Source organism: Coenobita brevimanus, chromosome 91 (assembly GCF_032717465.1).
Source record: "Coenobita brevimanus isolate Jiangsu-jjx chromosome 91, ASM3271746v2, whole genome shotgun sequence".
Taxonomy (NCBI): Eukaryota; Metazoa; Arthropoda; class Malacostraca; order Decapoda; family Coenobitidae; genus Coenobita; species Coenobita brevimanus.
The window spans coordinates 38941485-38958513 of record NC_137044.1 but is presented as its reverse complement, the minus strand read 5'-3'; the positions used below and the strand labels follow the sequence as shown (position 1 = coordinate 38958513).

Here is a 17029-nt window from a genome sequence, read left to right as displayed (position 1 = left end):
AAGGAAAGAATGACAGAAGAGGATGGAAGGAAAGAAGGATGGAGGAGAGGAAAGGGCAGACACCCGAGAGCAACACTACATCGAGTTAGTGGAAGGTGAGCGCCCCCATTAACATAACAATTTCTTTTTTGAACTCACTATATCTCACTGCATCTGTTTATCTTCGGCCAGATGCTTTAATACCAAAGCAGGTGGCCATGATGACACTCCCTCTGCTATCAGGCTGCCCAGCCTCCATCCACTTCCTCTGTGTCAACCTTCCCTGTGCTATCAGGCTGCCCAGCCTCCATCCACTTCCTCTGTGTCAACCTTCCCTGTGCTATCAGGCAGCCCAGCCTCCATCCACTTCCTCTGTGTCAACCTTTCCTGTGCTATCAGGCCACCCAGCCTCCATCCACTTCCTCTGTGTCAACCTTCTCTGTGCTATCAGGCCGCCCAGCCTCCATCCACTTCCTCTGTGTCAACCTTCCCTGTGCTATCAGGCCACCCAGCCTCCATCCACTTCCTCTGTGTCAACCTTCCCTGTGCTATCAGGCCGCCCAGCCTCCATCCATCTTCACTGGTATACCTCTCCACCCCATCTCTCTTCAACATCTTCTCTTTCCTGCCAGTGTTCTGAAATACGGGTAATAATTAGTAGGGAAAAAAAGAAAAAAATCTAATAACTCCCCTAATGATATATTTTGTGTATTACACCTAAAAATTCTGTTTAATACTAATATATATTTAACAACTGGCTGCAGCAAGTGAGAAGTGTTAACGTTATGGGTACGGCTGCAAGAAGCAGACTGAAAAAGACCCGAGACAAGGTCACAGTGACCTCAGGGATAAGGGACTGAATAGGGAGGCTGCCAGAGATTAAGCAGCAGGGAGAGCCACCATGAGGTGACCAAGGCGGATGCATGCAAGCGTGTTGGAGCCTTTATAAAGGAAACAAAATGCTGTGGGATCAGGGTGACATGCCAAAACATTTACTTTATGGTTGCTGCAGCAGACAACTGATTCAACTCATTTGGGGTACAGTGTATTATGTAATTTATGAGGTTCAAAATACAGTGCAATTCTGAAAATTAAACATGGCTGGGATCAAGCAGTGCAAGTCCAGGCAGAGACTACTCCTCCATATCTCCCATACACACATCATCCTCTTGGGCACTAAGCCTCTTCCATTGTCCCTCCACCCTGCCATGTTCCAACCCCAGCAAAGCACATCTGACACACAAATGCACCTGCTTCCTGGTGGTTGATGGGTCTGCTCAGCCACACAGACCAGGGTGGAGCCACAACAGTAAAACGCTACGGAAGACACAGAGCCAATGGGGAAAAAAATATCATAAGCATCGTACACAGAGCCACCCTAATGACTCTCCCAAGCCTGCCCTGCCCTTCCCTACACTGGCCTGACAATGACCAAACACACGCCTAACAACACACTGATAAACACACACACACACACACACACACACGTGGAGCCAAGAGACAAGCTTTATAGGCAAGGAAGATACAACTTTAGGAAAGCAAATTTTACAGGATTGAGAAACTTTTTTGAAAATGCGGATTGGAGAAAATTCAGAGAAACAAGAGAGATACAGAGGAAGTGGAATATCTTTCTAGACCTGTATAATTTGGGAGTGGAAAAATTTGTACCAAGAGTAAGGGGGAAAGAAAACAGGAAAAAGGAGTGGTTTAATAGGTGTATGATAGCAAAAAAAGGGAGAGATAAGGCGTGGAACAACTGGAGAAAGAGAGGTAACAACAGAACAAAGGAAGAATATAAAAGAACAAGAAATGAACACACAAGAATACGTTGAGAAGAAGAAAGGAATTTTGAAAAAGGTATAACAGACAAATGTAAGGATGAACCCAAACTGATTTATAGATTTGTTAATGGCAAACTGAAACAAAAGGAAGGAATCACCAGATTGAAAGTAGAAGGAGAGGTCTATAAAGATGCAGCAATGCAAGCTGAAATAATGAACAAACGTTTCCAGTCAGTTTTCACTAAAGAAAAGGAGTTTGTGGAAGGGTAGGGAGTGATTAGAAATGTACCGGTGATAAAAGATATAAAAGTGGAGGTACAGGAAGTGTATAAATTACTGGAAACTCAAGATGTAAGGAAAGCCCCAGGACCTGATGGAATTTCTAATTGGGTACTGAAGGAATGCAGAGAACAACTGGCGGATAAAATTCACAGCTTAATTGTATGCTCACTGGAAGAGGGGAAAGTGCCAAAAGAATGGAAGAGGGCAAATGTGGTACCAATTTATAAGGGAGGAAACAGGGAAGAACCCCTGAATTATACACCAGTGTCTAACCAGCATGGTCGCAAAATTGTGTGAGAGAATCCTGAAAGACAGATGGATAAAATATCTGGAAGAGATGAATATTTTGGCTGAAAGTCAGTTTGGATTTAGAAGTGGAAGGTCATGTGTTTCCAACTTGATAAGCTTTTACTCAAGAGCGATTGATGTGGTACAGGAGAGAGATGGTTGGGTGGACTGGGTGTATTTCAACTTGGAGAAGGCCTTTGACAAGGTACCTCATAAGAGACTAATGTGGAAACTAGAATATATAGGAGGACTAAAGGGGAAACTTCTGGAATGGATGAGAGACTTTTTGAGAGACAGACAAATGAGGACAGTAATAAAGGAAAAGATGTCTGGATGGAGGGAAGTAACAAGTGGAGTCCCTCAAGGCTCAGTGTTGGCGCCAGTAATGTTCCTGATTTACGTAAATGATATGGTAGATGGAGTGAACAGTTATGCAAGTCTGTTTGCTGATGATGTAAAGATCTTGAGGAAGGTAGAGGTTGAGGAGGATTGTAAAATACTGCAGGAGGATCTGGATAGGATACACAACTGGAGCCGGATGTGGGAAATGAAATTTAATGTCAAGAAATGTAAAATATTGGAAATGGGTAAAAGTACCAGGAGACCATCACTGAATTATTTGATGGGTAATGAACCAATCACAAAAGCCAGAGAAGAGAAAGATTTGGGAGTGCTGGTCCAGGATAGTTTGTCACCTGAAAATCACATTAACAAGACAGTTAGAGAGACGTATAAACTCCTGACTAACATAAGAGTACCGTAGCTTTTCATTATATGGATGAGGAGATGATGAAAAAATTGATAGTGGCCATGATCCGCCCCAGGTAGGAATATGCAGCGGTAGTGTGGTGCCCACACAAAAAGAAAGATATAAACAAGATTGAGAGAATACAAAGAACAGCAACCAAGATGGTCCCCAGTCTGACAGATCTGCCATACAGAGACAGGCTGGAAAAGATGGATTTGCCTGAGGCAAGGAGAAAGAGGGGAGACATGATTGCAGTTTTCAGGACCATGATAGGAGTAGATAAAATTGACCGGGAAGATCTGTTTGTAAGGGATAAGACAGCAACAAGAGGACATGGAAGGAAATTGAAGAAGTCAAGCTGCTTGAAGGATATCAAGAAATATAGTTTTCCTTATAGATGTACAGACCTGTGGAATAGCCTGGACAAAGAGATCGTCCAGTCTAAAAACTTTAACGAGTTTAAAGCTAAATTTGACTTATTGAGATACAGCGCCGGGAACCCACGAGCATAGCACATTTCCTGTATATCACAATTAGGTATATTAGGTAAATACAGTATTTGGAATGACTTAGACAAAGAGGTGGTGCAGGCAAAAAACATTCATGTGTGTAAAAGTATACTACATAAAATGTGGATATGGAGACAGGACAACACGAGCATTGCTCAATTCCTGTATACTACAAATAGGTAAATACACACACACACACACACACACACACACATGCACACACTTATTGTACTGGGTGTGAGGGAGGAGGAATGAGTCAACTGTATATACTCCCTGATGACTCTGCTGACTCTCTTGACTTCCTCCTGCTCTCCCTGATGACTCTTGCCTTCCTGCTGACTTCTGACCCAATGATGGCAGCAACATCAGGACTCCCTCAGGTACAACCAGCCAAGTCCAGTCACATCCATCTGTAAAGGCAAAATAACATTAGGCAAATCTTACCTCAGCTGTTTAACACCATTCCAGGCCCATGACGCAGAGGCACATCATTTATTTTGTTATTTTCCATCCAAGAACTGAAATGTTTATGGTATCTACCTTATTTCATATATTTTGATATCTATTTATCTATCTATCTATTGCCAGACGCCATAATCCCGTAAGGGGTGGCCATTTGACTTTGAGTTATTCTTTTACAGGGAGGGGCACTAACCCTCCACCAACCCACTTGTTGACAAGTAGGGAGCACGTAGGGTTTGGTTATATGGTTACCACCCAGCGTTGTAAATGGTCTCTTGGCTTACAGGAAACCATTTGGCTTGTCACTCAATGTAAAGCCACCTGTAAAGGAAAGAAAAGCAATAAGAAGTGACAGGAAAGATGGGAGAAATAGGAAGAGAGGAGGGCAGACACATAAAAAATATGATAAAAGCTAAGAAAGCAGTAGGCAGTACTACATCAAGTGAGTGGATGATGGTGAGAAATAGGAAGAGAGGAGGGCAGGCACAGAAAAAGAATGATAAAGGCCAAGAAAGCAGTAGGCAGTACTACATCAAGTGAGTGGATGATGGTCGCCACCACCTACCCCTATCATATTATGATACAGCAAATAATCACAAATCTTGGCTGTCATTATACATTGCAGATTTTTAACGCATGCTGTACTTTTTTTTAAGGGGGTCAAACATCATCATCAAGAGCTGGAAGTTTTATGGGACGAGTAAAATCAATTGTATATTGTTAGTATCATCAAATATTGAATAAATAATTCCCCTTGATGTGTATATACACATTGTATTTTTTTATGCATTCCCAATATTTTTGCCAATGTGCATGTTTTGCAGTTTTTTATGGTCAAAATTGGATGAAATTTTCATATTACTATACACCATATGCAAAATACGTTGTACATTACTATCACAACAAAAAAAGTATATATATATATATATTATATATATATATATACTGTATATATATATATATATATATATATATACAGTAATCACTCTAATATCCGGACACCCAATAACCGAACATCCCCACTACCCGGACCTTATCGTCCTGGGATCCAACATTCCCAAAATGGTCCGAAAATCCAAAAAAATTTAAAAAAAAATCGATTTTTTGCCGTCCGTAATTTGAACTTGCCGCGCGCGCCGTGTGAGAGCATTGTTTTGGTTGTCATTCCTCCGACGTCCGATAGAGAGCCGCTGCATTCTCCCCACTTCCCGCCTGTCTCTCACCGCGACTAGACCTACGCTGTTCGCCATGGCTGCCCACGTGCTCGCTTTTGTGGTGGTGCCGTACTTGCTGCAAGGCCTCCTGCTGCTCTCTGCCCTACTCTTAGTGTGTGTGATGATGGCCCCGCCTCCTGAGAAAAGGAAGAGAGTGGAGTTGACTCTGGAGAAGAAATGGGAGATATTGGAGGAAGTTGATGCGGGTTGGTCTTCTTCACGCATTCTCCGCGAGTTCAACCTGGCCCGGTCGACTTTGTTCGATATCAAGCGTTCCCGAGACAAGCTCATGCAGTACACGGCTGACTTCTCGTCGAGAAGCAAACGCAACGTGGAGAGGAAGGTTATGTTTACCCCCAAGTATGCAGAGATCGACTGCTCCACGTTGATTTGGTATCGACAGCAATGTGCAGCTGGTGTGATGGTACGTGGAACAGAGCTGAAGGCTGCTGCTGAGAAGTTTGCAAGGCTTCACGACGCCCTTGACTTCAAGGCATCCGAGGGTTGGCTCTTCGCGTTCAAGTTACGACATGGCCTTACTAACCGTAAAGCACATGGCGAAGCATTGGACGCTAACGAGGATGGAGTGGATGAGTTTCGGCACAAGGTGAAAGGCTTGATCGACAGGGAGGGCCTCACTCTCGGTCAAGTCTATAACGCAGACGAAACTGGCCTATTCTATCGCTCGCTGCCAACGAACACTCTAGCCGATGAGACGGAGAAGCGTGTACCTGGCCGCAAGCTTTTCAAGGAACGGATATCTGCTTTGTGTTGTGCCAATGCTAACGGCATGCACCGGCTTAAGCCCGTTGTTGTTGGCCATGCAAAGCAGCCTCGGTGCCTTCGTGGGGTGATGGATGTCCTTCCTGTTGTTTGGTACCATTCTTTGAAGGCATGGTTCACAGCTGTGATTTTCAAAGACTGGTTTCACCGTCACTTCGTCAAGGAGGTCATCCAGTACCAGACGAAGACACTGGGAATCCCTCGCGACCAGGTAAAGGCTCTCCTTCTGCTCGACAATGCACCTGCCCACCCGTGCGACAAGGACTTGGTTGCCGAGAATGGCCGTATTAGGTGCATGTTTCTGCCACCTAATACGACTGCTCTCATTCAACCCATGGACCAAGGAGTGATCGTGGCAACAAAGCGCCTGTACCGTCGGAAGTTCCTGGACGAGGTGATGGTTGTTCTCGAGGACGAGGACGAGCACAGGGAAGGACGTGACACTCGAGGCAAGCAGACTTTGGAAAGCCTTCGCCGCTACAACATCAAGTCTGCAATCTACAACTGGGCTAGTGCATGGAAGGAAGTCCCTGTGAAAACTCTTGAAAATGGTTGGTCTCGTCTGCTTCTCGGAACAGATGTGGAGTACGATTTTCTGGGCTTTGACGTGGATGACTTCCATGCACGGCTACGTACGCACGGCGACGTTGTTGATGTGGACGATGTTCGTGAGTGGTTGGACGACAACGAGGGCGATCCTGGGTATCAGACGTTGTCTGATATCGAGATCGCGTCTTCGGTTCTGGCGTCAGTCCCGAACTTGAAGATTCTGACGCTGAAGGCGACGATGATGTGGACTCCTCTCAGCAGGACACTATTTCAGCCATCCCCAAGCTGAGCGCACTCCGGGAACATCTAGAGTGCGTCCTAGACTACCTGGAACACCCGGACTGCGACAGGGAGATGGGGCCCTTGGGACTCGTGGAGGAAGTGCGTGCTTTCCGGCAGCGCATCATCAATCGCCAGAATCGTCGGTCCTTGCGTCAGTCAACCATTGACAGTTTTTTCAGGCCCGTGACCCCCGCTGTGCCCAGCCCTGGCTCCACTCCGTTGCCTCCCCAAGACAGGCCCTCATGCTCCAAGCCACAGCCCAGCACATCAGCTACAGTGGAGTCACCGCTCGATGTGAGTTTGCGGCTATCTTCAGAGTCTTCTGTAGTCGGTATGCCATCACCACGACCCACCGATGCACCCCTTGGTCACCTGCCAGTGATACTCTCAGACTCTGACAGTGAATAAACAGCAAGAACTTCTCCACTAGACCACATGGGAATTTAGAGTGTTGTGCAGTGAAAAAAACAGTGTGTTGTGTTAAGGTTTTCGAAATGAGAGAAAAGACTCAGTGGAAACAAAATTTAACGTAAATAACCTTCTTTGTTTTGGCTTTGGAAAATTAAAAAAACTTGGGAAAAGTTAATGTGCAACACTTAAAGTAAATGGAACATTATTTGGACTAAAGTGAACACTGTGAAGAGAACGGACTTCTGTGTGTTATTGACTAAGTTCAGTGCAAGACTTCAGGAAGAGTGTACTGCAAGTGCTTCAGGAAATTGTTCTTACTGTCAGAGTCCGAGAGGAGGCAGTTATTCATCGAGGTGGCCAGGGACTTGCTGTAAGTAGCCAGAATGTTTCATACTGTACTTTTTTCCATACTATACTTACCAGAATGTTTCATACTGTACTGTTTTCCATACTATACTTACCTCATGCATGTGCAGAAGGAATGTGTTTTTCAGAGTTAGGCTAGGTTAGGGTCCATAAGTACCAGAATGTTTATTAATGTATGAACATACTTCTAAACCCTCATTTTGTTTCTTTTGCATTTATTTGTCATTTATGTGCCTTATTGGTGTGATTTGGGTGTTAAGTAACTGCTATGCATGTCCAGAGGGAGTTGTATAGGTGTTTCTCTGAGTTAGGGTCCATAAGTACAAGTCCATAAGCTATCTATCTATCTATCTATTGCCAGACGCCTCAATCCCGTTTGGGGTGGCCACAAACAAATCGCCTCCAAGTCGCCCTGTCCCCCGCCATTTCACTGCCCTGCTCCCAACTCACACCCCCCTCTCTCATATACCTCTCCACCCCATCCCTCCATCTCATCCTCGGTCTCCCCCTCCCTCTTCCACCCTCCACCTTACTCATATACACTCTCTTCGTCAGTCTTTCACCCTCCATCCTCTCCACATGGCCAAACCACCTCAGTGTGTTCCTCACAACGCTTCCTATCACATCCATAAGCTGGGGCCCAATATCCGGACCTGCCTATGGCTCTATTACGTCGGATATTGGAGTGATTACTGTATATATATATATATATATATATATATATATATATATATATATATATATATATACCGGTATATGAAGAATGGGTGCAACATTACATCAAGGCAAAAGTGTATAGGCTACACATTTTGTGCAATGTGTCAGCAGTAAATGCATGCAGCCCCAAAGGCAAAACAGCTTCATTTCTTTGGCAAGTCACTCCTGGTCTGAGAATGGGGTAGAAAAGTTAGGCCTGGCTGGCCCAGGAAAGTGTTATGGTAATTGAGAAAAATTACAGTTTATGGATTAACTGACAAGTATACCAGACCTTGGGGAAGTTAGGTACACTACACCCTTTTACTATGACTTGGTACACAACTACCATCACTCTGGCCAAAACTACCATCTCTCTGGCCAAAACTACCATCTCTCTGGCCAAAATTACCATCTCTCTGGCCAAAATTACCATCTCTCTGACCAAAACTACCATCTCTCTGGCCAAAATTACCATCTCTGGCCAAAACTACCATCTCTCTGGCCAAAACTACCATCTCTCTGGCCAAAACTACCATCTCTCTGGCCAAAACTACCATCTCTCTGGCCAAAACTACCATCTTTGGCCAAAATTACCATCTCTCTGGCCAAAATTACCATCTCTCCAATTAAAATTCTGATTTGTAATAAACAGAGTAATGCAAGGATACAATGCTAATCACAAAGAAGTGCTACGGAAAGGATGTAGAGCACTAGTACAGTATTGCCTTTTTCTGCCACTGACCTAAGGGAAATAAGCTGCAAAGGAATTAAAATCTTTGCCAAGTTCAGATGAAAGAACTATACCTGATGTCTCTGCTGACTTCCTCCTGACTCCTTGCTGATTTCCTTTGACTTCTTGGCAATTTCCTGCTGACTCCTTGCTGATTTCCTACTTACTCCTTGCTGACTCTCTGGTGCATTTTGATGGAAGGAAGGTTGGGGTAATAGCAGGCAGGTTGGTTCAGCACTATCTGTGCAGGTAAAAATAAAGCCATTGGTGTCTATCTATCTATTGTCCGACCCTTAATCCTGTAAGGGGTGGCCACAAACAGATCGCCTCCATGTCGCCTTGTCCCCTGCAATTCACTGCCCTCCTCCCAGAGAAATTAACATCTCTTTTAATAATAATAATAATAATAAAAATAACAAAAATCACTAATCTCTTGACTGATTCAGATGCTTCACAAATGCATAAATGTGTTTTTTAGTAAGGAGGCTGTCTGTCCATAAACACACAAAATATACTGTACCATCTCTTATTAGTAATAATAATAATAATAATAATAATAAAAATCACTAATCTCTTGACTGATTCAGATGCTTCACAAATGCATAAATGTGCTGTTTAGTATGGAGGCTGTCTGTCCCTAAACACACAAAATATACTGTACCATCTCTTATTAATAATAATAATAATAATAATAATAATAATAATAAAAATCACTAATCTCTTGACTGATTCAGATGCTTCACAAATGCATAAATGTGCTGTTTAGTATGAAGGCTGTCTGTCCCTAAACACACAAAATATGCATTAAATGACAGGCACCACCAGAGATGCCTGTGTCCCACTCTCACCAATGTTGTGATGACGTCAGAGTTATGGATTTCCTGAACCCTGTCACCCTCACAAGACTGGATACAGGCGGGTCCTGTTATATGACTGGTGTGTTAATGGACGACTGCTTTGATAATGGATATGATGCTCATATAATGCAGGGGGGGGGGGTATGTACTGTATGATGGAGTATGTGTATGAGATGGGGGGGGGGGTGAGGTGGGAGCTGGGCAGTGAAATGGTGGGGGACTGGGTGACATGGAGGTGATTTGTTTGTGGCCACCTCTTATGGGATTTAGGTGTCTGACAACAGACAGACAGATAATAAAACTTACGGGAAAAATCAGGTTAGGTTAACTGATCCCACCAGCATCACTGAACCTGGGTCTACATTGCCCATTCTCACATCATCGATCTCTTGTATAGCAGACAAACATGTAACTGAACCCACACGTACAGTACTCTATTGTATGGCATTTGAAACTACTTTATCATTCCAAATTGTGAAGTATCGTATGATTGGATACTCTTACTTTATGGCATTTCAAACATTATGATACTAGTTTTTTATCACTTTTCTTGTTTCCAAAATTATGAAGTCTTATATGATTTGATCCTCATACATTATGGCATTTGAAACAACATTATGATACTCTTATTTTTAATCACTATTCTTGATTCCAAAATTGTAAAGTCTTGTACGACTGGATTTATGGCATTTGAAACACTAACAATAACTACTATTTATTTTGAATCACATTTCTTGGCCTTTCACCATGTCCTTTCCATTTTTTTTTTTTTTTTTTTTTTTTTTTTTTTTACAATAGCATCAGTGTGGCAGCTTTGAAATGTGAGAATCAGAGTTTGCCAAGGCTGCTGTTACAAATCATGAAGTTTTCACAAATTCTCTGCAGCCAACTGCATTTCAGCAATGGAATAAATCTGAGTGGGTCAGGTTGGCTGAACTGAGGTTAGGTCAGGTTAGATTACAACTGAGATGAGGTTAGGTTTGGTTAGTTTAGGTTACAAGAAATCGGGTTAGGTTAGGTTAGTTTATGATAGGTTACGTTAGTCTGCGTTAAGAGGTTAGATTAGGTTATAAATGAGGTTAAATTACAATAAATGAGATTAAATTACATTATGATAAAGGAAGCTGGGTTAGGATAAATTAACACATGAGATTAAGTATGTAATGAAATGGTGTTCCAAGACAGCCATCATAAGGTCAGGTAAAGGTGAAGTAGGTCAGGTTAGGATAAATTAGGTTAAATTACATTCAGCTGGGTTAGGATAAATTAACACATGAGATTAAGTATGTGACAAAATGGTGTTCCAAGACAGCCATCATAAGGTCAGGTAAAGGTGAAGTAGGTCAGGCTGGGATAAATTAGGTTAGATTAAATTCAGCTGGGTTAGGATCAATTACCATAAAAGAAATTAGATGATTGTCCAGCTGGCGTCACAAAATGCCAACCTGCTTTTGGTGTCAATCGGCAGTTGTGATTATAAACAAAGGCTGCTTTTTAAACACGATTGTTATTCCATCTATTGCCAGACGCTTTAATCCCGTAAGGGGTGGCCACAAACAAAGTGCCTCCATGTCACCCTGTCCCCCACCACTTCACTGCCCTCCCCCAGCTCACACCACCCTCCCTCATATACCTCTCCACTCTATCCCTCCATCTCATCCTCAGCCTCCTTCTCCCTCTCCCTGCCTCCACCTCACTCACATACACTCCTCATTAGTCTCTCATTCTACATCCTCTTGACATGGCCAAACAATTCACTACTTATAAAAGAAATAACACACATCAAAACTTTAAAATACACACAGAAAATATCATTTAAAAAATCCAGAAGGAACTGGCAGGAAAAAACAGGAAAACCTGGCAAAATAAAGTGGTGGCATGCCTCGTTAACTACCATCCTTGGGTTTATTGTTAACGTCCTTCGCCGTGGTGGTGATGCAGGAGACAATGGTAAAATACACCAGTTTCAATCAAAATGGGCCTAAAAACAAACTCAAATTATATGTAAAACCATCGGAAAAAAACTCAAACTATGTGTAAAGGAATGAGGTAATGAAAATAAAAAAGGCAAAATTATTGTTTCAGCCAAAAACACAATTACGAGATTTTGATCCATTTTTCCAGAATATTGGACAAATCTAAGACACTTTTTGGCACTTTTGTTACAAATGTTTATTGTACTCTTGAAGACAACCTAACCTAACCTTCAGCAGTACAATAAAATTAATGTCAATGATAATGCAACAGAAAAGTGTTTTAAAACTGTCTAAAAAACTGAAAAAAAAAGAATCAAAATCTCGTAATTATTTTTGGCTGAAACTATTTCAACCAAACTACAAAAAAATATTCCTTGGTCTCCCCCTCCTCTTCCAGCTCTCACTTACACTCTCTAATACGTCAATTTCAACCTGACAAAGATCCCTAAACCCTTTTCTGCTTCGGCTATCCCTGTTAAACGCAATGTACCCATAGCTTTAGTTAACCTGCAGGGCTGATTTGACTAGCCACCAAGGAGATTCAGCCGTACCTCGAAACAAAGGCAGATCATATTAAAGGCAATCAGGATTTAATATCTGCCCTGTATGAGTGTCATAATTCCCGTAGCGGTGGCCCAAAGCTGTCAAGCGATGACAAACCTCTCTCACCTCTTCCCCCTCATGGTGGCCCACATCCTAAGTTACAGCTGTCATTATACACTCACCTGCAGCGTTTTGGTAGGCGGAGAAGATGCCAGGGCAGGCTGGGTGGCCAATACACACATAATATAGCGTCCTTTCATCCTAAATATCAATATAAACACTCAAAATACAATTCACATTTCAACACCGACGCCAAACCTTATATAGCAGCAAAACACCGGAGCAATGGAGAATCTCGCCTTCGGGACAAACTCATAATTTTACCGATTTTTCAATATATATAACATTTACATACGACTTTTGACTTACCATAATTATCACTATATTCACATCACACGTGCTTGTTTCATGAATATAAAAAAAATAATGTTTTTCACACAACTATAGGTATTTATTGTTGTAGAGGAACTGTATTTTTTTTAAATTAAATTTTGGTAATATAGTTTTCATACTTATTTCCTGCCTAATTTCTTCAAGAGTACGTTTCTATACATCAATATCTATACGGAAATGTTAAGAAACTCGATATTAGAGAAACACAGAGGTTGAGAAAAGATGAGTTGACCCGCGAGATTTAAAACTCTCTCTCTCTCTCTCTCTCTCTCTCTCTCTCTCTCTCTCTCTCTCTGCTATTATACATATCATATAGGTTATAGTGCAAGATACTGTCATGGTACATAATGCTCTCTCTGCTACTATATACATCATAATATAAGATACAGAACAAGGAATACTGAAGCATTAGCACCAAGCAATATGGCTATATGGCACTGTAGGAGTACAGGGAAAATAAACTGCAAGAAACACGAAAATATCAAGAAAAGAGGTAGGACAGAAGAGGAGAAGAGGACAGTAAGGAGAAAAAGATTGGAGACAAACAGGCCCCTTTTAGTCGCCTCTTTCGACAAGCAGGGATGCTGGGGAAGTATTGTTTCCCCCCTCCCCAGGGGTGGATATAGAACAAGACGTTGTCATAGTACATAATTCTCTCTCTCTCTCTCTCTCTCTCTCTCTCTGCTACTATACACACTGCATAGGTTATAGTACAAGACATTGTACATAATTCTCTCTCTCTCTCTCTCTCTCTCTCTCTCTCTCTCTCTCTCTCTCTCTCTCTCTCTCTGCTACTATACACACTGCATAGGCTATAGTACAAGACAGTCATTGTACATAATTCTCTCTCTCTCTCTCTCTCTCTCTCTCTCTCTCTCTCTCTCTCTCTCTCTCTCACCAGGTACTCGTTCCTTGGCGAGCAACATTCCATGAAAAATAAAACCTACCCACCCCTTGGCACCTAAAGATAATATGAAGGTAATGACGCCAGTGCACTATAGCCTACATCAGTATACAGCATGTAGACCCATATCACTGATTTCCTTGTACAGTAGAGAACTGCTCCATAAAGGGGAAGTGCGCATGTGTGACACGCTATACTATAAACAACTGCTACTGTTACCACTATCTATCTATAGCCAGTCACCATAGCCTAATCCCGTAGGCTGTTTGTCTTTGAGTTATTATAGCCGGCTTCGTGTGATTGCAGTGGGAGTGCTGTGTAGCGGCAACTTTGAGCTATAGTCTAACACTTGCCGCATCACTCCATTAAGACATCGAGATACACGTACCTGAGTGAATGTGTGTTTTTTATTGCACTTGATTTGTTGCAGGTTGAACAATGAAGGACCTTGAAGATTGGGAAAAACTTTTACAGAAACTTTTCAGAGGCTGCAACAGGCTTCTGGGGAGGACAGTTTGAGCTCCACACAGTATCACAAGCGGCTCCAGCGATTCAAATCGGAAGAACATCCACCACAGACAATCCCAAATCTGGCCGGCCTTCCATGTGAAGAGACGACGATCACGCTGGGAAAGCAGCGTTACCAGATTCCCAAGCCCATATTATCGTACAAGGCATGTTAAAATTATCGTTTTTTAATAAAAATTATCGCACACATTGAACGAAAGCCTTTCCCCCACAATTTATCCCATCTGGCCGCATTACTACTACATATACGCACATAAATAATGCATATTGGGTACTTAAGGGTAACTTTACTTAATATCTAAATCGTATAGTCTAATGACCTACACTGAGCCTGCAACTTAAGGCAGAGGCTAACCCATCTTGAGTAACTATAGTTGCACACTGGTTTTAAGCACTGATTTTATGCAAATTACCTTTCTTTCACATATATGAAATAAATAAATTATGGCATATATTGGGACTACCGAAACACTCGAAAGCATATCCACACAAAGAAAAAAATAACGTGGACTAGTGAACAAGTCATTATCTCCGAAAGGGAAACATATTCATTCATTCATTGCCGACGCCATGTATCCCTGACGGGGTGGCCAATGGCTTAGAGTTAATTGTTTTACAGGGAGGGGCACTAATCCTCCACCAACCCCACTTGACACGTAGGGATGCCAACAGCATCTGGTGTTCCCAGGCGGTCACCCGTCCAAGTACTAACCAGACCCAACGTTGTAAGCAAGAAAGGGAAACAAACTTCAGAAAATGACGAGTGAAGGTGAGTGCACAGTGAGGTAATGAAGACCAAAAGTCACTGAAAGCTAATATTATAAGCCCCCACTTGAATCAGCCATGATAAAACAGCCCTTACAGACATGACTCATGGAGTCAGCCGCAGGCCAATGGGAACTGAACAGGGGTAGACCTATGACACTCACACAGAGAACGATACACAAGGACAGGAACTCGACACTTGAGTTTGTAGTACGCGGCACGTACGCTACCCTGACCAGGATCTTATATCATATGTTTATGAAATGTTAGACAGGTATATAAGTTATTTAATGAAAATCCTCCAAAGTATTAATTATGGAAACAATATCGCATTATTTGAATGAAATATTGCACAAATACATAAATTATCGCATTATCGTATCATGGTATCGTACACGTACATAGTGCCAAATTATCGTAAATGTACGATAATTATCATACGTCTGGCAACGCTGTCCCAGGGAAAGTGTGTGCTGTGATCCACGACGGTGGTCGCCTGACTGTCCGTGAAGTTTTCGAAAAAGTTGGCCTCTGTAAAAGTTCCTGCCACATGATTTTAACAAAGAAACTCATATTAATTGATGTATCACAAACGCATTAGCAGCTTGTTAAACTGATGTAAAGCTTTAACATTATTTCCAATATGTGTATCAAGTGCGAACCATAATGAAAAATAAAAACACTGGATGAAAAATACACGTTCTTCATCTTACCCAACGTTCGCCTCTGGATACTTATCGTTCATCTCTGCAGCTGGCCTTTCTCTTCGTTCATATTTTCCATCACATTGCCCTGAGGCTGTTTTTATCATTCAGTTCTCATATCACTAAGTTGTACCTTTTTTACTGTGAATTTTGAAACAGATGAAGACATCCCCCTCCTTTCTCTACCGCTGCCTCCTCATTCCCCTCCTTTCCCCCCTCAAAAGCCCCCCACGTCCCCCTCCTCTCCCTCTTCTTCCATAAACTGTGTGTGTGTGTGTGTGTGTGTGTGTGGGGACAAGTGCGGTTGCTTAGTGTAAATAAATAAGGTATTGTAGTATTCCTTATAACTTTTTCTTAGCAAACCCATCTTGTTATAATTACACAAGCTAAAACTTATACATAACCGAGCCGTACAAAGTGGCTCATAGATTGTAGTTAGTGGTGCTTTAAATTGGATCGGTGGCAACTTCAGGTGAGGTGGTGCGTCGTGCATGTGTGCAGCATCAGGTGTACCAATACTTCAGATGCACTCAGATATCCAGAGGTGATATTGTCTCATTTTATTTCCTATAAGATTAGTTGTCTAGGCATGCGAAACTCTTAGAGCCACTTTATATCAAGCCAAAGATGCTGACAGGTTAACAAGCACCCTGTGTGGTTGTGTTTGATGTTGATGGATTACGTAGCAAGTGGTGTGTGGCAGGTGGGTTGGTGACGCGTTGACACAGCACGGTTGGCACACCTGACCTGCCCTGCCCAGCACCTGCCACCTGCCGTGCTGCCACACACGTGCCACCGTCTTTTTCCCCAAAGAAGCATCGCAGAAGAAAGTCGTCTTTTTGTGTGTGTGTGATTTGCGTCTCAGCGTGATGTTCGAGGACACGAGTGGCTGTGGACGCTGGTGGCCTGGCGCTGGTGTGGGTGTCGAGGTGTGGGGGAGACAGGAGGCCAGGCTGAGGTGCTACAAGACGCGAGGTGCACTGCCCCGCCACCACGACGCCACCGGCAAGGTCAGCCATTCTGATCTTCGTCCTCCAGTTTGTGAGTGCAGGGTCTTTGATAATTTGCCCTTACTGCAACTACTTTACCGGTTTAAACTCATTGCTTTCTGAATGTGGTAATTATTTGGATGTTATATGGAGTAAGGAAGGTGTTATTATCGTTGTATAGTTAATTACAGCTTCAATGACGATAGTTAACGCTTACCTACCTGCTGGCT

General features: G+C 42.7%; 1 protein-coding gene and 1 long non-coding RNA gene across 2 annotated transcripts in view; one reads left to right on the top strand and one right to left on the bottom strand.

The window, feature by feature from the left end:
- LOC145411884 (uncharacterized) overlaps nt 1–17029 on the top strand; it is a 347667-nt gene that overhangs the window by 272389 nt on the left and 58249 nt on the right. The gene's annotated exons all lie outside the window — the stretch shown is intronic.
- On the bottom strand, nt 540–15851 carry LOC145411838 (uncharacterized). The gene is made up of 6 exons (XM_080281797.1): nt 15820–15851; nt 15271–15337; nt 12639–12717; nt 9155–9321; nt 3811–3997; nt 540–615 (listed from the first exon to the last, which is right to left on the bottom strand). Exons 1-5 carry the CDS (start codon nt 15849–15851, stop codon nt 3953–3955), a joined length of 390 nt encoding a protein of 129 aa, XP_080137923.1. The 3' UTR covers nt 540–615; nt 3811–3952.

Bases quoted from the DNA above. Each gene is read 5' to 3' on its own strand.
- LOC145411838 (XM_080281797.1), bottom strand. From the start codon at position 15,851: ATGAACGATAAGTATCCAGAGGCGAACGTTGG. The intron at 12,718-15,270 runs GTGAGTGTCATA...ATTGATATTTAG, and splicing joins CCTTGTGTATCGTTCTCTGT to GATGAAAGGACGCTATATTA. The intron at 3,998-9,154 runs GTATAGTTCTTT...TTGCCTTTACAG, and splicing joins GAAGTCAGCAGAGACATCAG to ATGGATGTGACTGGACTTGG.